Source organism: Lepidochelys kempii, chromosome 3 (genome assembly GCF_965140285.1).
Source record: "Lepidochelys kempii isolate rLepKem1 chromosome 3, rLepKem1.hap1, whole genome shotgun sequence".
NCBI classification, from domain to species: domain Eukaryota; kingdom Metazoa; phylum Chordata; order Testudines; family Cheloniidae; genus Lepidochelys; species Lepidochelys kempii.
The window spans coordinates 193,381,789-193,407,233 of NC_136382.1; the positions used below are offsets into that span (position 1 = coordinate 193,381,789).

The following is a 25,445-nucleotide window of genomic DNA, read 5'->3' on the forward strand; positions in this document are numbered from 1 at the left end:
ATACACACACTCCTCTCCTAGTAATGCGATGGGGAACTGGGGAAAGGACAAAAGAAGTAAGAGATGAAGAGAAAGGAGGGAGGGATGGAGGAAAAGGTAAAACCAAAAGGACACACCCTAATGTCCCCAGTGATTTTAAGGGACAAAATCCTAGGTGGGAAATAAAATTCTGCCACCTTAAACTAGTGTTTTCCATGCCTAGAATTAACCTGGCACCAGATGGATCAGATTGAACAGGTTCCAAACCTCTCAGAGGCTCTTACCTTCTCAACAGGGACATCAGTTTTCTCGTAAAATCTGTAAAAGGAAAGGAGAAAACTCCAAAGAGGTTCCTCCTCGCGCTCACGAACGTGAACCCTAATACTCTCTCAGTCCTCAAAAAGATACCTTGAGTAGGAAACTTGCTGAAACAAAGCCATGGGGATCTCTTGACTTTTCCCTGGACCTGCACCCCTCTCCTGTCTGGATGATGTCAGCATCTCTCTGTGAGGTTATCACCTCCCCATCACCTTTGACCAATAGCCTGAGCCCCTGCAAAAGGCCTTTGTGATCTCACTGCCACACCCACCCCTCCCCTGCACAGCTAATGTCCTGACGCAGGCCAGACACTTTGGAGGTTTGAGATACTACTACACTGTGGATCACCCCACTCAATGAGGGTTCATTCGGGGAAGCAAGCTGGCTAGACAGTAAAACATCAGACGCTGCTCCCAATGCTACTCTCAGTTTTTCAGAGATTAGGAGACTGTATGGCCAGAAGAGGCCATTACAGCATCTCATCTGACCCCCTGCATATCACAGGCCTCCTATAGACCACAATAGCTCCTGTCGGGGCAAACACGTTCCAGAAAGGCATCTAGTCTTCATTAAATGACATCAAGAGATGGAGAATCCACCACTTTCCTTGGTAGCTAGTTCCTGAGGTGAATCATCCTCGCTGTTGAATATTTGTTCCTTATTTGTAATATGAATTTTTCTCTTTTCACCTTCCAGCCATTGGGTCTTGTGATGCCGTGCTCTGCTAGATTAACGAACCCCTTCATACTCTTCTTTCAATAATCTAAACAGGTTGAGCTCTTTCAATAGCTCACTAGAAGGCATTTTTCTCCAGCCCTCAGAACATTTGGTGGCTCTTTGCTGCCCCAGCTCCAAGGTCTCAACATCTTTTTCAAATGAGAACACCAAAACCGTATTCCAGGGTATGTCTACACTACAAAATTAGGTCGAATTTATAGAAGTTGGTTTTGTAGAAAGCGTTTTTATACAGTTGATTGTGTGGGTCCCCACACAAATGTTCTAAGTGCATGTAATCGGCAGAGTGTGTCCACAGTACCGAGGCAACCATCCACTTCCGGAGCATTGCACTGTGGGTAGCTATCCCACAGTTCCCGCAGTCTCCGCTGCCCATTTGAATTCTGGGTAGAAATCCCAGTGCCTGCTGGGACTAAAACATTGTGGCGGGTGGTTCTGGGTACATATCGTCAGGCCCCCCTTCCCTCCCTCCTTCCGTGAAAGCAAGGGCAGACAATCGTTTTGTGCCTTTTTTCTTGAGTTACCTGTGCAGATGCCAGATCACAGCAAGCATGGAGCCCGCTCAGCTAACCATCACCGTATGTCTCCTGGGTGCTGGCAGATGTGGTAATGCATTGCTACACAGCAGCAGTTTATTGCCTTTTGGCAGCAGACAGTGCAGTATGACTGATAGCCGTCGTCAGCGTAGTCCTGGGTGCACTTTTAACCGACCTCGATGAGGTCAGGGGCGCCTAGGCAAATATGGGAGTGACTCAGCCAGGTCATTTCCCTTTTAAGTTTCGTTTCATGGCGATTCAGTCCTACCAGCAGTGCACTGTCTTTTAATCAGCAGCCAGTAGATGATGTCCAGCAGTCATACTGCACCATCCTCTGCCGAGCACCCAGGAGATGATGATGGCTAGCGGTCGTACTGCACAGTCTGCTGCCAGCAAGATGTATAAAGAGAGATGAAGTGGCTCAAAACAAGAAATAGACCAGATTTGCTTTGTATTCATTTTCTCCTCCCTCCCTCCGTGAAATCAACGGCCTGCTAAACCCAGTTTTGAGTTCTATCCTTGAGGGGGCCATTCTGTTTCTCGCAAAGCCACCCCCTTTGTTGATTTTAATTCCCAGAGGTCCCTTCTCTGCCTGGTAGGTCCGGGAGGCAGCCTTGGGTGGGTTTGGGGGGGACTAGCTCCAGGTCCAGGGTGAGAAACAGTTCCTGGCTGTCGGGAAAACTGGTTTCTCCGCTTGCTTGCTGTAAGCTATCTACAACCTCATCATCATCATCTTCTTCATCACCAAAACCTGCTTCCGTGTTGCCTCCATCTCCATTGAACGAGTCAGACAACACGGCTGGGGTAGTGGTGGTTGAACCCCCTAGAATGGCATGCAGCTCATCATAGAAGTAGCATGTTTGGGGCTCTGACCCGGAGCGGCCGTTCGCCTCTCTGGTTTTCTAGTAGGCTTGCCTCAGCTCCTTAAGTTTCACGCGGCACTGCTTCGGGTCCCTGTGATGGCCTCTGTCCTTCATGCTCTGGGAGATTTTGAAAAATGTTTTGGCATTTCGAAAACTGGAACGTAGTTCTGATAGCACAGATTCCTCTCCCCATACAGCGATCAGATCCCGTACGTCCCGTTCGGTCCATGCTGGAGCTCTTCTGCGATTCTGGGACTCCATCATGGTCACCTCTGCTGATGAGCTCTGCATGGTCACCTCTGCTGATGAGCTCTGCATGGTCACCTTCAGCTTGCCAAGCTGGCCAAACAGGAAACTGAAATTCAAAAGTTCGCGGGCCTTTTCCTGTCTACCTGGCCAGTGCAACTGAGTTGAGCGTGCTGTCCAGAACGGTCACAATGGAGCACTCTGGGATACCTTACAGAGGCCAATACTGTCTAATTGTGTCCACAGTACCCCAAATTTGACCCAGCAAGGCCGATTTCAGCGCTAATGCCCTTGTCGGGGGTGGAGTAAGGAAATCAATTTTAAGAGCCCTTTAAGTTGAAAAAAAGGGCTTCGTCGTGTGGACAGGTGCAGGGTTAAATCGATTTAATGCTGCTAAATTCGACCTCAACTCCTAGGGTAGACCAGGGCTTACTGATGCTGTGTCACCTCCCTATCCTGCTCACGGCTCTGCTCCTACGTCTAATGATGGCTTTAGCCCTGTTCACCTCAGCATCACACTGGGAGCTCATGTTGACAGGCTTCTCCACTATGGCCCCGAAAACCCTTTCAGAGTCACTGCTTTCCTCGACACACTTCACCATTCTGGAGGTGTGACCGGCATGCCCTGTTGCTAGCTACAGGACCTTGCATTTGGCTCTGGTCAAATTTCTTTGCTTTGAATGGGTCCAGTTTACCAAATGAGCCAGATCGCTCTGTATCACTGCCCTCTCCTCATCAGTAATTACCACTCTGCCAGTATTTTGTCACCCACCAGTCTTATCAGCAGGGATTGTATGTTTACTCCCAAATCACTGATAAAAATTATTTTAAAAAATTTGTCCTTGAGAGCTTCTTCAGAGCCTTAGTACCCAGGACCTGCTCCCCACAGCACAGTGAGAAAAGGCCGTCCAGCCCTGCTGGTACTTAGGGGAGAAGCACAGAACAAACACACCTTTAAGACCTGTGTTGTCCATTGGCTCTGAAAAACATGTGGGGTTCAACAGCTTACAAATGCACTACAGGCCTGTAGTGTAGACAGGTCCCAATGGTGTCTCGGTTTCCCACCCTCTAACATAGGGAGAACCAACAAAACCTTGATTAGCTCTATTTGATAGTTGGGGAAACCGAGGCACCTAGCAGTGAAGAGACTCACTCATAAGCCCAAAAGCAGGAATAGAAAATGGCAGGTCTTCTGATAGCCAGTCCTGGGACCTAGCCCCGCTTATCCTGGCCTCGCTGCTCTAACTTTGGTCACAGCCTCCTTGGCTTTTCCTCCATGTCCCTTAACCCCACGTCACTGCAGAAGAAAGATTTTCTGTTAGCCAGCTGGCTCTAATGCACGTGGATGTCATTCCAAAAGACGTGGTCTTGCTCAGTCCCATGTTATGGTTGGCGGAAGGAACCACTTGGTGACATTCTAGGGCCTGAGTTATACAGGAGGTGCCACTCGATGCACATAATGGTCCTTTCCTACCTTAACATCTGTCAATCTCTACATTTTCTGCTGCTAGGAAGATAACTCTGGACCTATTTTCTCTCATTCACTTTCAGTTGGAATGATTTAAATCCAGGCCAAAGGATTTCCTCTTCCATTGTGTCTTCAGCACCTTTGAGAGCAAACAGTTACTGTTAGCCCACAGGTTTCCAGTTCCAACCTGACCCAGGGTGACATGGCCAGGAAAGGGGTTGGAGCTGAACTGCACCTAGCCCAGGTTATGCAGCTCCCTAGGGTGAAGGGAATAAGTGTGGGGGTCACATGACAAGAAGCAGCATATGACTAGGACCCAGGCCTCCTGAGAGATATAAGGGCAACCTGTGCTCAGCCAGAAGAGAGACTCCAAGGGGAGCAGGCATGGGACGGGCTTGGATAGTCCTTTAAAGGTCAGGGATAATTTGTGTGCAGGTGGTTCCCAAGCTGGATTGGGGAAACTGCCTCCTATTTGCACCCCCCGCTTCCCCTCTCCCACAGAGTCGAATTCAGAGTTTAGAAACAGAAAGGGGTATTTCTCCAAGGTGCTCCAAGGGCTCTTTGAACACCATAGCTTGTTTACAAATATAAATGCACGGTGCTCTGAAAGGGTCCATGATGATAGGATCTGCCAGAACTCAGCTCTATTCATTTTAAAGAATAAAGGACATTTGCCCCCAGGATCACTATGGACGTTAAAGGTTTGAAGATTGCTCCAGTTATCCTGGGAGACCCATCTTATTCCCGGCTTCCCTGGCTCATGAGGCCATTCACAGGCCACATGGACAAAAGGAAAGAACTGTTTAACTGTTGCCTCAGTAATTGCAGAGTGACAGTGGAGTGTGTGTCTGTCCGTTTTAAAGGAAGATGGTGCTGTTTGCAGAATAGGTTGGAGGCAGGAGAAAAAAGTACGTCAAAGATTATAGTGGCATTTGGTATTTTGCCGAATATTGGGGAGAGTAAGGGAGAAAATATTAGCAGTGGGTGGGAGGCTGAGGTGCAGAGACATGCTCATTGGGTCCTACCAGCAGCATGTGCTGCAACAGGGCACTTTGGCTTTGAATTGCCTCCAGGAGCTGCCTGTGCCTCTCCCTATATTTTTCCAAGCTGTCTTTGGCCATGGCGACACTGTCCCTGGCAATTGCCACCTTGTCTTTGGCCACTGTAACGATCTCCCTGGAAAGATCCCTGTCTGTTTCCCTGTCGGTCTCCAAATTCCACCTCCACTTCTCCACTGTTTTCAGGTATTCGTGGTAGGCGGGTAGGGAACTCTGCAATGAGGTCCACAAACATTTCAACTTTTTTTTCCCACTCAGGCTAGACAGCCAGTCAGCACTGATAGAGGCCTGTCCTTGAGAGTGTGGCCACTGAGCTTGCTGTGACTCAGGGACTAGGAAAAAACTGACAAGTTGTTATTGTTCTTATTCCCAAGAGGGTGGTATCATTTTTACATGCATTTCAGACTTACCCTCCTGGAGATTCTTCAGCGATGGTAAGTGCTGTGTGCATGAGGAAGGCTAGATCGGGATATTTGACTGTGCAGTATCTGCTCTTTGAGTTTGCCATTTGCATCCGAGACTGCAGAAGGCTGGGAATTGTGTAATTGGCATTGTAGTTGTGCTGTGCCTTCGAGGTGCTTATATAATGTCAGAGGGCTAAGTGGAAGGCATCTGGGAGCACGCTGGATTGCAAACCCCTCGACATCTCTGAAGGAGGCCACATATCCACTTTTATACCGGATTGTCCCCCTTTTTTGGTCCGATACACAACAGAGGACGTCATTTTGAAGAGCATGGCACTCCGCCCCCGCGGGCATGCAAGGTCACACTGGCAAGTGCAGGGTAGTGCACTCTTCCAAATGACACCCCACAGGTAGCTTGACCTTACACGCACCATGCGTATGAGGTCGCACAGGCAGGGGCAGGCTCATGCCATTCCTGGAAGTGCCAGAATGTATGGTATTTCAGGAACATGTGAGTGGCCCCTGTGACAGGTTTAGTCACAGAGATCCCCTTGGGACTCTCACCTGAGGTACTGCAATTACCTCTGAGCCCGTTTTCCCTGCCAGCCTGGGACTCCAGAACCCTGCCTTGTTGAGCCAGACATGCTAGCCTGCTGCAACCCAGACTCAGGGTCTGGGCCACCATCCAAAGCTGCAGACTTTAACCAAAAACAGCTCAGCGGGTTACTTCTCCAGCACCCAGACACCCAGTTCCCAATGGGATCCAAACCCCAAATAAATCCGTTTTACTCTGTATAAAGCTGATACAGGGTAAATTTGTAAATTGTTCACCCTCTATGTCACTGATAGAGAGATATGCACAGCTCTTTGCTCCCCCAGGTATTAATCACTTACTCTGGGTTTATTGATAAACAAAAGTGATTTTATTAAGTATAAAAAGTAGGATTTAAGTGGTTTCAAGGAATAACAGACACAACAAAGTAAGTAGCTAAGTTGCTACTAGATCTCTCAAGGTCCCTTCCAGATCTATGATTCTATGAAAAGTAGCACTAGAAACCAACTCCCCCCCAACCCCCGCCGCTCACACACACACACCTACCCACCTGATCTCCAAATGTCTCAGGTGGCTAGTGTGAGGTGGGAACAGACCCAGAAGAAGGGGAATATTTTCTCCCCAGTGAAAGAAGCTGTAAGTCTGGCAATCAGATCACCATTATCTGGGTTGAAAAATGTCACTTGCTCAGTTTCATAGTTTACATAGATCCGTACCTTCTTGGGTGGCTCACTCAGTGGCAGGGGGCTCTCAGGGGCGGTGAGAAGTGAGTAGTGATCCCTGGTCTGTTCTAGCCCCCAGATCCCCTCCTCGGGGGTAAATTTGATTTGTTCTTTCCTCCTCACAGACTCTCTGGCGACCCCTATGACCCAGATTCTCCCCATCTCCTCCACTTCCCAGTAAATTCTCCCTGAAGTGAATCCCTCAGAGCCCAGCACACAGAAAACTTGGTCAAATCTCTTGAGATTCTCACACAGAACCTGAGGTTTGGATTGCCATGTCACAGTCTTCAGGTCCTTAGACAGCTTCAGACCAGGATTAGCTGTGGATGGATCCAGAGTCACCTTCACTTCTGGAAAAGAGAATCAGAGCATCAGAGGCAGAGCTCAGCTCTGGGGGAGGACTTAGCAGCCCTGCTCTGGCCAGGACAGCCCCTAATTTTCTGTCTTGCTGCCAGGAGCTGACACTACTAGAGCTGGCCAAGGATTAACTGCAGCTCCCTCCGCCCAGGTACCTGGATCTGCTGCTGTGCTGTTTGCAGGTCTGGGATGGCCGGGTCTAGGCCCACCCAGAACTAAGGCCCATCCACTCAACTAACGGAGAGGAACCACTAAGCCCAGGCCACAGTTGAGTACCTGGGACAACAAAAGAGAAACCAGGAGCAGGAGTGAGCTAAAATATGAGGGATCTGGAGGGGGACACCAAGCAGAGAACCCCTGCCCGCACCCCCCCAGCCCCCACCCGCCACAGGCCTCTCAGAAGTCAGTGGACACTGGCCAGAGGTGTGATCAGACAAGGGAGAGTAAATAGGTCACACAGTCACAGAGCACCACCCCCGTCCAGCTTCCGCCTCCTGGCATGATGGATGCTGTCTTGGCCAGCACCAGGAGGAGGCTGAAGAGGAGGTCCTGTGACTTAGCTGCCTCTGCCTCTCTCCTCCCTTGCTGTCTCTTCTCCTTTGGTACTCTGCTGACACTGGTCCTGGCATTTGCTCACAGGCAGCAAACGAGGAGTGGGCGTATCACTACACTCCTGCCAGGACCCTTTGGCCTGCGCAGAGGTAAAGGGATCCCTGCCCGGCTTTGGGGGAAGAATGGGGTTTCTGTGGCACTAAAACCTCATTCAAAAAAAAGGGCTTGAATGCCACTCTGGAGTGTTCTGGCACCATTCCAGAGCTGCCTACCGCTGCCATTTTTTGGGGAAGATTGTATTGGCCAGGTGCACATTATTTGTAAATACGCAAATTAGCACAAGAAATAATTTGTAGACATTTCACACATGAAGCTTCACAAAATATTGCAGCTATGGTTGTAACAGCTCTGGCATTCTTCATGGGCATACACACACAGATTTGCATCAAAATAACTAAGGATGTGATATCAAACTGACTGAGTTATTTTGGTTCCAGTTACCAGGTCGGCAAACTCAAAAATCTACTAGGCCCAGAGAATGAAGTTAAGATCCCAGGAGGTTTCAAAATGCTTAAGTGACTTAGTCAAAACACTTAGTACCTCAGTTCTGCTTGGGGGCAGATGGCATGATATGGTATTGCCACTCTTACTTCTGCGCTGCTGTCTGCAGAGCTGGGCCCTCAGTTAGCAGTTGCCACTCTCTGGCCACCCAGATCTGAAGGCACAGGAGAAGTAAGGGTGGCAATACCGCAATCCCCCTAAAATAATCTTGTGACCCCTCTGCAACTCCCTTTTCGGTCAGGACCCCCAATTTGAGAAACACTGGTCTCCACCATGAAATCTGTAGAGTATAGGGTAAAAGCACACAAAAGACCAGTTTTCACAGGGGAAGATGAGATTTCACAGTCTGTGGTGTGTTTTTCATGGGCGTGAATTTGGTAGGGCCATAACTATAGTTATAGATATCTTGCTACTAGGAAGAAAATATTCAGCAACTTAATGATTAGATAATGTCAATACAGGGTCAATATTCGGCATAAAACAAGGACTAACCCAAAAATGCATGGCTAAATTCAGTGGAGAATTAGGTCCATAATGTCTAGGGAAAAATATCCCCTCACTACTCACCGCTTTAGTAAAGGGGCACATCCCTAGTCTATAAAAAACCTAGGGAACCATCTGTCTCTTCCCATCCCCACTGAAATTACTATTTTTAATCCTTTACTTTTCACGTGAGACTCATTCACTGTAAAAGAGGGGGAAGCAGAGAACTATTGGGGTCAGGTCAGATTTTGACATTGGTAAAACATCAGCTTTATTTACCTCGATATACTTGAGTTTTTCTCCAACCTGAAAACAAGCACAAGCATAGAGATGAGAACTCCCCTGAACACAGATAGTCTGAGTATGACAACAATTTTTACAGAGTTTAGACTAAAGATAAAAGGAACTTACAAAGATCAGTCTTGAGCTCGTCTAAAAAACAAATAAAAAGAAATTAATATCTAATAAATTACAAAGAAGCTCTTGTTCAAGTAAGTCCGTATTTTGATAATGGTTTTGCTCATAAAGAATTCCTTTACTTAGAAACTGAAACCGAAAACTTAGTTAACTTTAAGTTAAGGTTAATATTATCAAAACAAACTGTATAGTCTAGTATAGAGACAGACAGACAGATAGATAAGAGGATGCGTAGAACTCCTCCAATAGCTGTTTCACTGGAGGAATAGAGATGAGAACTCTACTGAACACAGACAGATTCATAGATATTTAGGTCAGAAGGGACCATTATGATCATCTAGTCTGACCTCCTGCACAACGCAGGCCACAGAATTTCACCCACCACTCCTACAAAAAAAAACAAAACCTCACACCTATATCTGTGCTATTGAAGTCCTCAAATCGTAGTTTAAAGACTTCAAGGAGCAGAGAATCCTCCAGCAAGTGACCTGTGCCCCATGCTACAGAGGGAGGCAAAAAACCTCCAGGGCCTCTTCCAATCTGCCCTGGAGGAAAATTTCTTCCCAACCCCAAATATCGCGATCAGCTAAACCCTGAGCATATGGGCAAGATTCATCAGCCAGATACTACAGAAAATTCTGAGTATGATAACATTTCTTGCACAGTTTATACTAAAGATAAAAGGAACTTACCAAGCTCAAACTGGAGCTTTACTAAAAAAACAAATAAAAATAAATTAATACATAACAAATTACAAAAGAGCTCTTGTTCGATGAATACACATTTACCTAGCTACTGAAACTGAAAACTTAGTTAACTTTAAGGGAAGGTTAATATTTTCAAAACAAACTATAGAAGTATATCTCTATATCTATATAGATATATAGATCAGGAGGATGTACAGGACTGGTCCAATAGCTATTCCATGGGTGGAATAGCAGCTTACACCTGCTGTCATCTAATGTAAGTAGTCCTTTAGCTCAAATGGTAGCGGGACATACTACAATATTAAAGGGCTGGGATGCAAATTTAATGATGTGAGCTGAAGACATCTTAATTACAGATTTTTTTAAAACTAAAAACCTATGAACCTATTGACAAACTATGTTGATATAATGAAGTGATCTGTAGCTCACGAAAGCTTATGCTCAAATAAATTGGTTAGTCTCTAAGGTGCCACAAGTACTCCTTTTCTTTTTATGTTGAAATAATGTTATTTAGGTTGCCAGGTCAAGCACTCAAAATTAGAAAATGCCAGAATTAAGTTTCCTTGTACAACTTTAATTCAGGCCCCTTCTGCATACTCATACAGTCTTTAATGAAATGATCACATAGTAGTTTTTTCACAGAACCCTTGTCTCATTCCATACACAGGCCTATTCAATCCCCATGTAAACCAAAAGGGCCTCCAGGACCAGAAAAAAAAACATGGATCAATTGATTCTGGGGAACAACAACTGAAAAAACAGGAATGGAAGTGCGGGTCACAGGTTTACAATCAGGGTTCCAGAGGGAAGACATGGAGCAGAGAACATTGGAAAGTGCACACTGCTCCTCAAAAGAGTCCAGGAAGCTAGCTGATACCGTGCAGAGGAATTCTGCCGAGAGATGTGAATTGACAAGTGCACAAAATTGAGTCCCACAGTCTTAGTCGCAGGGAACTCCTCCATCTAACCCCTCCTCCCTGGTTAATATATGGCCAACAGGAGGTTGAGGAGGAGGTTCCACAACTTCATGGAGCCAAGGATAGGAAATGCATAAATAAAAAGGTACAGGGAAAAGTGCAACCAGAACCTCAACAAGAGGTTCTGGAGGAGGCAGAAAAGGGACTGCAACCTGATGCACTGTAGGTATGCATGTGCCAGGGCCTCCATCTCACCACAATAAAAAACATCAGGGGAGTCTGAAAACCACATCAGCAACATGTCCATGAACTGGGGTTCAGCAAGAAGGCCTACACACTCAGTGACTACAATGGACCTGGCTGCAGAGATCAACTTCCAGGTCCTGAGGAGGTTCTTGTGAAAGACCAGCAACCTTGAGAGATCTTGAGGGAGACCACTTGGATGGAGATAAAACAGCAGCCAGTCATATCAGAGCCTTTGGAGGTGGCTGAGGAAGGTGTGCTCCATGTCAGACTATGCTCAGTATAAAGGAGATTCTACAGGGCCTCAAGTGGAAAGCATGGACTTTGTTGTGAATGCAACCTATGCTGTGCCCTCCCTCTTCCAGAGGGAGGCTCACAATACCTTCAGAGACCTAGTGCTTCCCCAGCCAGAAGAAAGTCCAGGACTTCCCTCTGGAGGTTGGCCAGAGTATCCAGGGGTGGGTTCAGGCTGTTGAACTGGTGTCCAAATGACTGGAGGATAGCTAATGTGATGCCAATTTTTGAAAAGGCCTCCAGAGGTGACCCCAGCAATTGCAGGCTGGTAAGTCTGACTTCAGTATAGGGCAAACTGGTTGAAGCTATAGTAAAGAACAAAATTGTCAGACACACAGATGAACATAATTTGTTGGGGAAGAGTCAACATGGTTTTTGTAAAGGGAAATCATGCCTCACCAATCTACTAGAATTCTTTGAGGGGGTCAACAAGCATGTAGACAAGGAGGATCCAGTAGATAAGTGTATTTAGATTTTCAGAAAGCCTTTGACAAGGTCCCTCACCAAAGGCTCTTAATCAAAGTAAGCAGTCATGGGATAAGAGGGAAGGTCCTCTCATGGATTGGTAACTGGTTAAAAGATAGGAAACAAAGGATAGGAATAAATGGTCAGTTTTCAGAATGGAGAGAGGTAAATAGTGGTGTCCCCCATGGGGGTGTACTGGAAAAAGGGGTAAACACTGGGTTATCTGTAGCACAAGAACAGGAGGCGAAAGAATGTTGTAGATGGTACTGCAGACTTGAAGTATCCTTTCTTTCACATATAGTGCCACTCCCTCACCAGCATGACTGCTCTGTCCTTCCAATATATTTTGTACCCTGGTATTACAGTGTCCCATTCATTATCTTCATTCCACCAAGCTTCTGTGATGCCTATTATATCAATATACTCATTTAATATGAGGCACTCTAGTTCACCCATCTTATTATTTAGACAGCTAGCACTGGTATATAAGTACTTGAAAAACTTGTCACTTTTTAGCTGTCTCCCATTACATGATGTAATTGAACGGGATTTTTTTTCATTTGACTGTTTCTCATCAGATCCTACCTGTATTTTATCATCTTCCATCCTCTCCTCCTTACTAGGACATAGAGAATCTCCATTAAAAGATTCTCCCCTAAGGGATGTCGCTGTCCGAAGGACGTGCTCCTCCACACCTGTCAGCTTCCCCCCAGCCCTTAGTTTAAAAACTGCTCAACGACCTTTTTAATTTTAAGTGCCAGCACTCTGGTTCCATTTTGGTTTAGATAAGTTCATGGAGGACAGGTCCATCAATGTCTATTCGCCAAGATGGTCAGGCACACAACCCCATGCTTTGGGTGTCCCTTAATCTCTGACTGCTAGAAGCTGGGACCGGATGACAGGGGCTGTATCACTCAATATATTGCCCTGTTCTCTTCACTTCCTCGGAAGCATCTGGAACTAGCCACAGTTGAAAGACAGGATATGGGGCTTGGTCTGGATCATTGGTCTGACACAGTATAGGCTGTTCTTATGTTCTTATTAGGAGCATCAAAGTATTTTGGTTCAACAGTACAGACACCTTTTGTTTCATAGTGTTAAAATGTTTGATTTCAAGTTGCTTGTGTTCAGTTATTTCATTTATACCTGTATATTACATTAAAATATTAAATGTGGAGCACAGACATAATACTATACGTATTATATAAATACAATATAATTTAAAAATAATATTTTAATATAATATAAAAGTCAAAACAAAATGAATTAAAACGATGATGTCAAAACAAAACATTTTGACGTTGTTTGACGTCACATTTCATCTTTTTCCTATTGAAAATTTCATCAAAACATTTAAATGAAACTTCATCTTTTGTTGGAAAATTCTTCAGTTACAAATTCTTTGACCAGCCCTAATTGTTGCAGGACTGTGTGTCCATAATCTCTTTCATTGTCCTAAACTCAAGGTTTAACTCAGGAAATAGCTATGTCTAGGAATCACTGGGCTACTTGTAGTCTGTCGACAGACTCCAAGAGGAAAAGGTTCAGCCCAGACCATTCATGGTGCCTTTGCTGACAGAGTCAGGGAGGGATATGACTGGGCTTCAACCGTGGAGAAGGGCATCACCAAGATGGCCCAGCCCCTCTCCTCCCAATGAGGTTGGCAGCCTTGCTGGCTGTGTTTAGAAAATCCTCCACGTCATCTTCCAGGCCAGTTTGGGCCTCAAACACCCAAGAGACACCCCCCCGGTGGTCTTTAAATTTCCATCCAGGACAGATCTGTGAACTGCCACAGGAGACCTTCTCTCCGCTGGTGAGTCCTTTCTTGCTCAGCCAATTGCACCTCTATCTGCCAGCCCATGAACTGTTCCTGCTGCTGACAGAGCTGGGTTTGCAGCAGCTGCAGCCGTGCAGTGGGGTCTGCTGCTATAGCTAGGCAGGATCATGAGGTTGTTGCATCAGTAGAAGAGATCTTCCATGATCCCTCATCCCATTAACCACATCATCCAGAGAAAAAGAGACAAACTCTCATTTTCCCCCCTCCTTTGGAGACATTTACATACAATTGCTAACACATTGTCACTGGCCCGAAACGTTTACCTCTCTCGCTCTCCATTTCTGATTTAAAGAAAAAAAAGGGAAAAATATGCAATCTCATGCTGTCAGGTACCTGAGGATAATTCAGACTGTAATTTAATGTAGCTGCGCTGTGATTATTAAAGAGATTGACTGACAGTGTGACATGGATAGACCTCACTCTGGAGGCCAGAATACAATCAATCAGAAGCTACAATATCTTAATGTAGATTTAGTTGTTGCTTTATTTTATGTCTTTGTAAGTAGATGAATTTTGATGCGTTCTTTCAAAATTATGATGAGAGCATCACCCTATGAGCTTGTTTTTCTCTAATTTGTCAAAAAGTGCAAATATGCCCTTCCTTATATCTTGCATACCATTCTGTAGGGCACATTTCAAAGAACATTACAACAAACACAAAACTTCCCCAAACTCTTTTTAAGCCTGAACTCCATGCTGAGCAGAGGTGCCACCAGCCTTCCCACCCCCCAAAAAAAAGTCAAAAAAGAAAGTATTTTAAACTCTCAAACTTTTATAATTGTGGAAATTAAAACTTATGGTTCCACTTTTAAAAATACTAAAAAATAAAACTACTGAAAACCATACTTAGTCACCCAAACAAATTGAACTCTAGCAAGAAGTCAATATAGGAGTAAAGCTTGTGAGTAGAGAACTGAAATCTTGGCACTGGTTCTCCAGCACACTTGTCTCTGATACTAAATGTGATCCTTCAACGTGACCCTGATCTCATTCTGTGTTAGTGCCAGAATGTTATGATCTCAGCTTTGGAATTTATATAGAAATGCTCAAGCTTAACTGGAAACAAATGGTTTTGTGTTGGAATATCCTTGTTTTGTGTAAGTGTAGGGACGTGGGTGTGCATGGAGTTGGCAAGGGTCAATGTTGGTGAGGTGGTGGGAAATGATTGTGGGGGTCATGGCAATGTGGAAAGGCAAGTAAGAGTCATGGGCCAGGATGCGACTCACGAGTGAGAGTGTAGAGGCAGAGTCAGGCAGCTGGCGGAGACCATCTGAAAGTTGAAGGGCAGAGGGAGACTTGGGCAAGGAAGACAGAGGGAGTTGGGGGATGTGTAATGTCAGGTCAGGTGGGTATGTGGATCAGGGAAGTTGCATCCCCCTGTGGAACAAGGTTTATAACAGGGAGAGGGTTATGACACTTACCAAGGTCATCAACGAGTTTCCCTAAAAACAAGAACAGAATGTATTGTAGGTTTCTCAATAGCACATCACATAAATAATTCCATAAGAGTTCGGGCTCAGGGCCTACCTCAGTCCCATAAAAGTCAATGGAAAGACAATTATCCCAAATGGAAAATGCTGTTAACTTTAAGAACTTGAGGCTGTGGTTAAAACAAACCATAAAATAATGTTCTAGTGAAGAAATTTACCAAAACACAAGTTTAAGATGTCAGAAAGGCTGGAAATTCTGCTTCTGATACTGACCTTTTCCCAGCCACTCTGCCCCAGCCACCATCTACATAAAGGTTATGTTATAAACTTAGGAGGATGTGAAAAACACCTTCACCTCATTGACATCCCAGTGAGTGACAGAGTGAAGGGTCACTGTAACGTACACTTGCCTCCACCCTATGCCTGTCCATGTGAGGCAAACTCCTGCCATCCTTGGGGATCTCTGGGGTGCACTGCAGAGACTTGCAGGGTAGGAGCAGGGCGGGCAGCAACTCTGCTTTGCATGTAATAACCACCGAGCTGACCATTCGTTCATCAGAACCCCTAACAGAAGGCACCAGCAACTTGTTCCAAACCTCGAGATGCCCCCCCACTGCAGTTCCCATAGAAGAGCCTTACCTTTCTCTGCAACATGCGCCGCTATGAGAGAAGAGGAGAGACTTGTTAGAAAGGGGGAGAGTCCAGTACAAATGCTGCACGGTCTACAAACCACTGGTTGGCTGGTAATGAACTGTATCAACAGACTTCCACTAGAACCACTCCCACTGACCCCCTTGTATTGTGTCTCACAGGGGCCTGCGCTTGCCTGTCGTAGCGATCCTCCCGCCTGTGGTTAAAGTTCTCCTGTTCAACTGGAACCCAAACCCTGTAACATATTTGTGCAGCCTCCTCAACTGACTTGGGGAATAAAGATCAGCTTGGCTGGATTGGACTGGTTCTGAGCTAGGCCCAACAGCATGAAACTAACCAAATCTCCTCAGCTACCCAGGCTTCAGTCACAGCCCATTTCAATACTCCTGTGGAGAACAGCCTCCTGTGCCTGACTGGGAGCCAGCCCCTGAGAATGGCTATCCACGCTGAACTTGGGAGTACAGAAAAATACAGAATTGCTGGAAAGGAGATAGTGAATCTGTAGCCCCATAGAATTGGGCACCATTGCTTCACCCCTGTGCAGGATAAAGAAAACAGGCTACAAGAGAGGAAATGGGACTGACACTACCAGAGCTAGCAGGCAACTTGTGAGTCTCAGACACTGCAGTGATGAACATCATGGGAAAGCCAATGAGGAAATGAATAGCTCCATATTCAGAGCAGGGTTTGGGTGGTGACTGTCAATAATGCCACGCTGCAGGAAGGGAAATAATAATTGCAGGTGTTATTTTTAAAGTGGTCTCTATTTAGCTAATCATTGGTCCTCTGCCTTAGATCTTGATAAGCTAAAGGAAGGGGGCGGCCACCTTCGTAGACAGGGCCCTGAGAGGCAGGGGTCTGAACCCTAGCCTGGGACTCGCACCACAGCTCAATTCCTGGCTCTACCACAGACTCTGTGTGAGTGAGGGCACGTCACCAAGGGCTTGTCTCCACCTAAAAGTTGGGCTGCTTTAACCTTGCTGCTGTACAATACCTGGCTGTGCTCTCTGCTAAGGGTTCTGAAGTGCACAAAACCAATCAGAGGCATATGTAAGCCCAGAACTCTCATTTCCAAGCCCACTGCAGTGTTCTTAGGCTAAGGGCATTTTGACAGGTGAGCATCTCTCTACTGTGCTGCGCAGGTGCTCTATTAGCACTCTGTTTTTCCAAAGGGAAGGGCTCATCATTTCATATTGTAAATCATGGACATTGGTTTTGGTATTTGGTTTCATCCGTTAGACACTACCTATGGGAATCCAGTGATATGTTTCATGTGGCTCCTTTTTTTATTCATTTATTTCCCAAGATATGGGCAAAAAAGTAATGGAAGACTTCAGATTTCCCTCACAAATTCCACCCGAGGGCCTGTCCTGAACTCCCAGTTTAGGGTAATCTGACTTTTCTTGAGAAATTTAGAGAGGGTGCAAAATGTGGCTTCACATAAAAATGTAGCTGCATCTTTAACTGTGGAGAAGCCACCTCCACTCTCATCTCATTTATATTTTAAAGCAAATCTCTGAGTACACTGTAGTGCCCCCTTATAACTTTACCTTTTGCCTTGTGTTGCTTCCAGAAGAAGTAGCTTGCTGTGAAAGTGAGAAAACCCACAACAACCAGGAGTATGTACACAGCCACCTTCCAGGGGTAGCCTCTCAGGAAGAATGGATCTGTAAGACAAAACCTCATCCTCATTAACTTGGAAACACTGACAGAACAGATGTGTGCGACCTTTGTGGTGATCATGGCATTGTGCCACTGGCTGGAAGCAGAGGTGGTCAGGAATTTTTCAACTAAATTGTTTTGTTTTTTTTGTCAGAAAATGCCACTTCATCATAACCAAATATTTTTACAGGAAAGGGTTCTTGGGTCCAGGATGGGATTTCTGGTCAAAACCACAGAAGGAGTGAAACCCTTGAATATCCACTAGCCTAGTGGCTAGGACACTCACAGAGGATATCCAGGGTCAAATTCCTGCTGATTTGGAGCAGGGATTTGACCTAGCAGACTATTGTGACTCTTCTCTCTCTTGTTTTTAATGAAAACTTTTGAAAAGTGTCAGTTTTGTCCCCATGGGGAAAAGGAATTTGTTTTGAAAACTAGAAAATCTTCATGGGACAGGAAACCATTTCCCTCCCAGCTCCAGTTTGTGAGAGCCCATTCTGGCTGCACAAAGGGGCCTTTTCTACACTACAGAAATTTTCCAAGCCTCCCTCTCCATTGTGAATGCCAATTCAACTCCAGGCATGTTAACTGTGTTAACAATAATAAGACACACTATTAAACACTCCTCCCCCCAAAATTAGCCATGTTTCATTATACTTCATCTGCAGCTTGGAAGGCCGGTTCATGAAGTCTAACCTCCCCTAAATTCACCACACATGGTGTTTAATGAATAGCCTCTGAGCAGCGCTATTCACATGCACGTTGTAAATCCAATATTTAAATTAGCCCTAAACATACCCCCTTTTTGGTGAGTGGCTGAACTGTGTGGCTTTGATGAACACCAACCTGCAATGTAGACCACAGACTCTTTCCATGGGTTGAGGTGGGAGTTCCTGACAGAGCAGGACAGATCCTGAATGGAAGTTTCTGTTGCAATAATGGAAATTTGTGCTTCAAACAGGCCGTTATCACGTTGAGTTATTTTTTCTGTCAGGGATGGTAAGTGCTTCCCACTGAGGTCTCTCCACTGCACCTGGGGCTCCGGGTACCATCCAGCAGACTCACACACCATGTGGATCCCTCCGCTCTGGTAGCTGTCAATAGAGATGCGAGGCGTAGAACCCAGACCTGGAGGGAAATGGAGTGAACCTGTGTGAACCCTACACAAGCATTATGCATCTCTTCAGCCTCGAAGGTAAGCATTTAATTCTTCAGGAGAAGGGAAAAGTGGATCATTGTCCCTCCTGCAGAAGGGCAAGAGCCTTTCGCTGTGTCACTGCTGGGCTCTGGCTGTGAGAAGTGTTTCATTATTGCCTGAGTCCTAAAGCTGGAAGCCTATCTCAATGTGAATAGCATATTTCAGCTCCAGGATAAAATGATAGGCCGTATCATTGAACAGAAAGAGCAGCCCAACTAAACTGGCTGTGAGCTCCAGGAAATAACAATTCCAGTGGCAGGCAGTTGAAGCCAGACAAAATATGGTGCAAATTTTTCACAATGTGTGTACTTAATCACTGGAACAAAGGACATGGTGGATTCTCCATCTCCTGTAGTCCTTCAATCAGAATTGTAAGTCTCTTCCTTAAAAATAAATTAATTAATAAATAATTGCTCTAGCTCACCCATAAGTTACTGGGCTGGATGTAGGAATCACTGGGTGAAATTCTCTGGCCTGTGTCATACAGAGGATCAGATTAGATGATCATAAAAGTGCTTTCTGGCTTTAACATCTATGACTCTATGGAATGTTTGAGGGGCTGAGGATTAGAAACCTTAAGTACCAAGCTGCAGTAGCAGGTGAGCAGTTACTGCACAGACTTAGTACAGAGTAAGGGAGAAGAGCATATATGGCCTGTTGCCTCTCCCCGGCCCCCACTCTCTCTCTCACACACACACACACACATTTGCGACCAGGACTCGTATGACAATTGTCTACAGAGATGACATGCAGAAGCAGATTGAGCCAGTGGTAAAAATTAAGTGCCAGCAGGTTAAGTGTTAACAATCTCAGATCCACGCAGGTGAAGATTTAACAGCAATCAGTGCTGTAATTCTCTACGCATGCCTCAGGCCTGTTTGTTTGAGAAGTTCAGTTATTTATTGGGACAAGTTTAAAGAATGAAGAAAGGGTGATGCAGCAGTATATTGTATTTATAGTCTCTTTAAAATTAGTTGTTTAATCACCAGAAGGCCTCCCATTTTCAGGGGTCTCTCACATGAAGCAGATACATGCACGGGCTGTATGCTGAAAGTTTGTAGGAGCCATCTTGTCATGTCATAACGAGAGCTCTGGTTTAAACTTTATATCCCTGGTCCTGCTCTGTTTCCTGAAGTCTGTAGCACACTCATAAGGAAGATACTCTCAGAAGCCTGACAATGTTAGAAAGCAAGACAAACCTAGTGTAGACACGGTTATACTGGCAAAAATGCAACCATTCCCCGTAAAACTTGATTTGCTCAGTGTGGGTGAAATAAGGTGGTACAAAGTCACTTTGCCAGTATAAGCCACCAGGAACACTTTGCCGGTATAGTGTATGTAGTACAAAGAGGGCCTGAAACATAAGCCCTTGTATCAGAGGCCTGGTGTGAGGCCTGAGGCCTGAACTAAAGTAGTTTTGTTGAAATAAAGCAAAGAAGCAAAGTCGGGTTTTGCCTGCTTGGAAGCAGACAGAATCTGGCAAGAATAGGGCTGATATTGCAGAAACACACATTCCTAAGTAATATTAGGCACAAATATATGCAAGCACATTCCAGAAAGGTGGCACCAGAACACCTCAATAGCAAACACGTTCCCCAAAGAGAACAGGAACACACTGAGCCATCTTAAGGAAAAGGTCAAGATGACAGCATGATGGATAGCAATTTTTTGATCCAACCAACATGTACAAGCTAATGGGTATCTCCTCGATACGTCAATGGGTGGCACCCTAATACGTCAGAGGGTGGCACCGTGGTACATACTGAGTAAAGTGTAACTTGTTTGTCTCTGTGTATAAAGATGTATCTCAGAAGGCGTGTCTTTGTCTGGCCAAGGGGAGAATGGAAAGTCCCGCCATTCACTGAGCTGGTCCATTTTCACGGGCATACATGTGTTAGTGCATTAGCACCATGTCTCGTCAGCAATAAACCTGACCAAGTATCTTTGCTGAAAACTGAGTCTGTAGATTTATTGGGTGGTTCAATCAAAGTCTGCTGTCTCTGCTACCTGCGCAGAGCTGAAAGAACACACACACAGCCAAGTATCTCTCAACATCTGACGACAGTGTACTCTGGGAACAAACTCCTCGGGTAGACCTGGGCTGTGGCACCATGGGCTGCTGCAGGTTTTAGTGACTAAGTTGCTAAACATGGGCCTTGTGAAGCAGCAGTGATTTCACACAAGGTGTAAGTTTAAAACCATCTAGTTAAACAAATATGGAACTGATTTTTCCATAAGAAAGGCCTTTTAGAATATAGAATATCATAGAATATCAGGGTTGGAAGGGACCTCAGGAGGTCATCTAGTCCAACCCCCTGCTCAAAGCAGGACCGATCCCCAATTAAATCATCCCAGCCAGGGCTTTGTCAAGCCTGACCTTAAAAACCTCTAAGGAAGGAGATTCCACCACCTCCCTAGGTAACCCATTCCAGTACTTCACCACCCTCCTAAGTGAAAAAGTTTTTCCTAATATCCAACTGTAGCGGGGTACTCACCCCGCTCCAGCCCTGAAGGGGTTAAAACAGCCCCGGGAGAGGGCTTCCCTGGGGAGCCAATAGTAAAAGCAGCCCTGGAGAGGGCTGTGGCTGAGAACAGCGAGGCTGATTGGGGGAAGCAGCCACAGCTGGGGCCATGCCCCAATCAGGGCCCAGCTGGCCCTTATAAGAGGGCTGTGGGCCAGAAGTTGGAGGAGTCTCACTCTAGCCCTGGAGTGGGAAGGGCTAGCTGCCTGGAAGTAAGATATCTGAGGTGGAGCAGTGCTGGGGAACGGCAAAGGAGCTGAGGAGCTCCAGCCTGGCAACTCTCCAGGCTGAGGCCTTGTTGCAGGCCTACAAAAGGTACTGGGGCTACAGAGGTGCAAGCCTGGGATTAGGCAGAGGCAGCAGGTCCTAACCCCTTGCCAATGATGAGTGGCCATTACAGTCTGCCCCAGTGAGTGGGGGCTAGTTGATGACTGGCAGTCACCACTGAGGCAACGTGGGGATAGAGCACTGGAGATTCCCTGGGATGGGATACCCAGACTGCAGGGGTACTGCTGGGGCAGCACCCCAAGGTAAAGGGGCACTGGGGTCTGGGAGGGACACAGTGGCAAGTGAGACATCAGCCTGCAGAGGGCACTCTGTAAACTGGAAAAGAGCTAATTCCCAGATGACCAGCAGGAGGTGCTGTGCCGGTGAGTCTCACCCTCACTACACCAACCTAAATCTCCCCCACTGCAACTTGAGACCATTACTCCTCATTCTGTCATCGGCTACCACTGAGAACAGCCTAGATCCATCTTCTTTGGAACCCCCTTTCAAGTAGTTGAAAGCAGCTATCAAATCCCGCCTCATTCTTCTCTTCTGCAGACTAAATAACCCCAGTTCCCTCAGCCTCTCCTCAGAGGTCATGTGCTCCAGCCCGCTAATCATTTTTGTTGCCCTCTGCTGGACTCTCTCCAATTTATCCACATCCTTCTTGTAGTGTGGGGCCCAAAACTGGACACAGTACTCCAGATGAGGCCTCACCAGTGCCGAATAGAGGGGAATGATTACGTCCCTCGATCTGCCAGCAACGCTCCTACTTATACATCTCAAAATGCTGTCAGCCTTCTTGGCATCAAGGGCACACTGTTGACTCATATCCAGCTTCTCATCCACTGTAACCCCTAGGTCCTTTTCTGCAGAATTGCTGCCTAGCCACTCAGTCCCTAGTCTGTAGCAGTGCATGGGATTCTTCCATCCTAAGTGCAGGACTCTGCACTTGTCCTTTTGAACCTCATCAGATTTCTTTTGGCCCAATCCTCCAATTTGTCTAGGTCCCTCTGTATCTTATTCCTACCCTCCAGCGTATTTACCACTGCTCCCAGTTTAGTGTCATCTGCAAACTTGCTGAGGGTGCAATCCACGCCATCCTCCAGATCATTAATGAAGATATTGAACAAAACCAGCCCCAGGATCGACCCTTGGGGCACTCCACTTGATACCAGCTGCCAACTAGACGTGGAGCCATTGATCACTACCCGTTGAGCCCGACAATCTAGCCAGCTTTCTATCCACCTTATAGTCCATTCATCCAGCCCATACTTCTTTAACTTGCTGGCAAGAATACTGTGGGAGACTGCATCAAAAGCTTTGCTAAAGTCAAGGAAAAACACGTCCACTGCTTTCCTCTCATCCATAGAGCCAGTTATCTCGTCATAGAAAGCAATTAGGTTAGTCAGGCATGACTTGACCTTGGTGAATCCATGGTGACTGTTCCTGATCACTTTCCTCTCCTTGAAGTGCTTCAAAATTGATTCCTTGAGGACGTGCTCCATGACTTTTCCAGGGACTGAGGTTTTTCCAGGGACTTCTGTTTTGTTTGTTTTTAACTCGGTTTGGAACAGGTTTAATTAAACCAGTGATAGCTGCCTTTAAACAAGAGATCTCAAAGTCCCATCCTGCGGGCCAGGGCCATCCCTAGACATTTTTGTGCCCTACATAGCCCCCCTGTGGGGAGGGCTGGCCCCAGACCTCCGCAGGAAGAGGAGGGGGGCGTCCCCAGGCCTCCACAGGGGGGCTGGTCCCAGGCCTCTGTGGGGGTGCAGGAGGAGGCTTGGAGGGCAAGGGGGAAATCACCCCCTAGCATGAGTCAGTGGAGCGGAGCGGGTTGGGGCTGGCTCACTCCACTTCCCTGCTGCCCTGTGAGTGCAGGACACGCCTGACCCCTGCTGCAGTCCCCTGGGATGTAGCTCAGGGGAAGGGGTGGAGTGGGGGTGGGGCAGGGGCTTTGGGGAAAAGGCGGGGTGGGGGCGGAGCCAGGGCAGGGGCTTTGGGAAAGGGGCGGAGCAGGGGCAGCTTTCCTGGCTGGCTCAGCAGGCCGGGGGATTGACCTAATTTGGTGCCCCAAATTTCCTGGTGCCCTACGCAGCTGCACAGTTTGTGTATGGCTAAGGATGGCCCTGCCACTGGCCATCTGCAGCCCTAGAACCTCCCCACTGCGGCCCATGGAGGAGAGACGCATGCAGACACGCTGCCGGCAATGTCTGCTGCAGGCGTCGCCCCCTGTCGCTCGCTTCCCCCCCCCCCCCCGCAGCTCCCATTGGCTGGGGGAGAGGGACAGAGATACCATCACTAGTCGCTGGGCAGAGTGAGCCATGGAGGCAGCATCACTTTTTTCCACAATGAATATAAACAAGTCTAAATACCGAACACAACTATCTGACGCGCACCTTGATGCAATCCTGAAGGTTTCAACTGCTCAGTCACTGAGGCCAAACATCAACAAACTGACAGAACTGAAGCATTGCCCGGTGTCTGGCAAACACTAAAAACTCTCTGGCAGGCGAATAATTGTATAAAGTTATATGACAGTTTTATTATTTCTAAGAAATTTGAAATAAAGAACACACTATAAACACTTTCTTTTCTGAACACCATCTTCAGTGACATTATTGGCCCGCTGGGAGGATTTGAGGACTGGCACCGGCCCTGAGGTAAATTGAGTTTGAAACCCCTGCTTTAAATGGATATAGGAGCATCCACACAGGAGTTTGCACTCATCTAAATAAACTGGATTAAAAACCAATTTAATTCCAACTGATAAAACTTTCCCATACTGTGAAGGCCAGAGGCTCTAAGGCCTGGTCTACACTTAAAATGTAGATTGACACAGCTGTGTCACTCAGGGGTGTGAAGAATTACAATAGAGTGCTTCTATTGCTAGCTCCTGTTGCTTGGGAAGGTGGATTACCTACAGCAATGGGAAAACCCTGCCATTGCTTTAGTCTAGGTCTGCATTCTGGGGTTGCAGCGGCATAGCTGGGGTGCCATGGCTGTGCCACTGTAGCCCACATAGTGTAGGAGAGCCCTAAGTCACATTTTGGCAGTCTCATTGTGAAGAGGCACCAGGAGCTGCTTGGCAGCTCTGCCTGGGGAGCTCATGGTGTATTTATTGCCTCAGTGAATATTCTCTCACTGTGCTGAGCAGTGGAAGCTGAGACCAAAAGGGTGAAATCCAACAAGGTTTATTAAGAGAACAATGAAGCAACACCCATACTTACAATTCCTGTTTCCTGTTGGTTTCTAAATAAAGACTACAGCTCCCAGCAATCAATGCTGGATCTAGCAACACCACATATCCCTTGTCTTAGAACAAACTCAATCTTACAGCAGTAATAATAATCCAATAACCTGCTACTATAATAATAAACAAATTATGTAATTAACAAATAAACAATAACTAAGAAGTAGTTATGTAACTGTAATTAGAATTCAAGTTATAATAGAAGACTGTTCCTTTAATAATTACAGAACACAGTCTCTAGCCAATACAGTTGGCTGTCAGACTCTAACAGCATATTCATCAGGCCCAATATCCTGTCAGTTATCCTGTATTGTCAGCAGCAAAGTAAAATAATTGGGGCTAATTAGGTAGTATGAACATTGCACTTTGTCTTAGTAAGCAGGGACAAGATGAACAGTGCTCCAGCCTGACCATCTGACAGCTTGTAAGTGTGAGGTCCTTGTGACGGGGTCCCTGGGGTGCAACATGGACTGTGGGACCACTGAGCCCTCTGTCCCTCCAACACAGGGTGCCCCTCACACTGTGATGCTGTGTCAAGCCACAAACCCCTGGCAGGCACTACACTTACACAGCCATCCATAGACAGCAACACACCCAGCTGAGTTACATGAACGCTTCTCCCAGTCACTCATGAACCGACAATAGAGAGGCCCCAGCCAATTCCCCCCAGCTCCACAGCCATGCACACCATGTACCGTCTTGCCCTGGTCAGAAGCCTAACCAGTATAAGTTCATTATCCAAAC

General features: G+C 46.4%; 1 protein-coding gene across 7 annotated transcripts in view; it reads right to left on the bottom strand.

Annotated features, from left to right (window-relative positions):
- Positions 1-6,480: 6,480 nt before the first annotated feature.
- The window catches only part of LOC140909646 (butyrophilin subfamily 1 member A1), a 52,759-nt gene continuing 33,794 nt past the window's right edge, over positions 6,481-25,445 (bottom strand). For all 7 annotated transcript variants that reach the window (XM_073339448.2, XM_073339444.2, XM_073339443.2 and 4 more), the window contains 8 exons: positions 18,305-18,586; positions 17,347-17,463; positions 15,785-15,805; positions 15,137-15,157; positions 9,945-9,965; positions 9,247-9,267; positions 9,115-9,141; positions 6,481-7,232 (listed from right to left, as the gene is read on the bottom strand). In XM_073339448.2, coding sequence (XP_073195549.1) covers positions 6,727-7,232; positions 9,115-9,141; positions 9,247-9,267; positions 9,945-9,965; positions 15,137-15,157; positions 15,785-15,805; positions 17,347-17,463; positions 18,305-18,586 — 1,016 coding nt within the window. In that variant the 3' untranslated portion in view covers positions 6,481-6,726. The remainder of the gene's footprint in view (positions 7,233-9,114; positions 9,142-9,246; positions 9,268-9,944; positions 9,966-15,136; positions 15,158-15,784; positions 15,806-17,346; positions 17,464-18,304; positions 18,587-25,445) is intronic.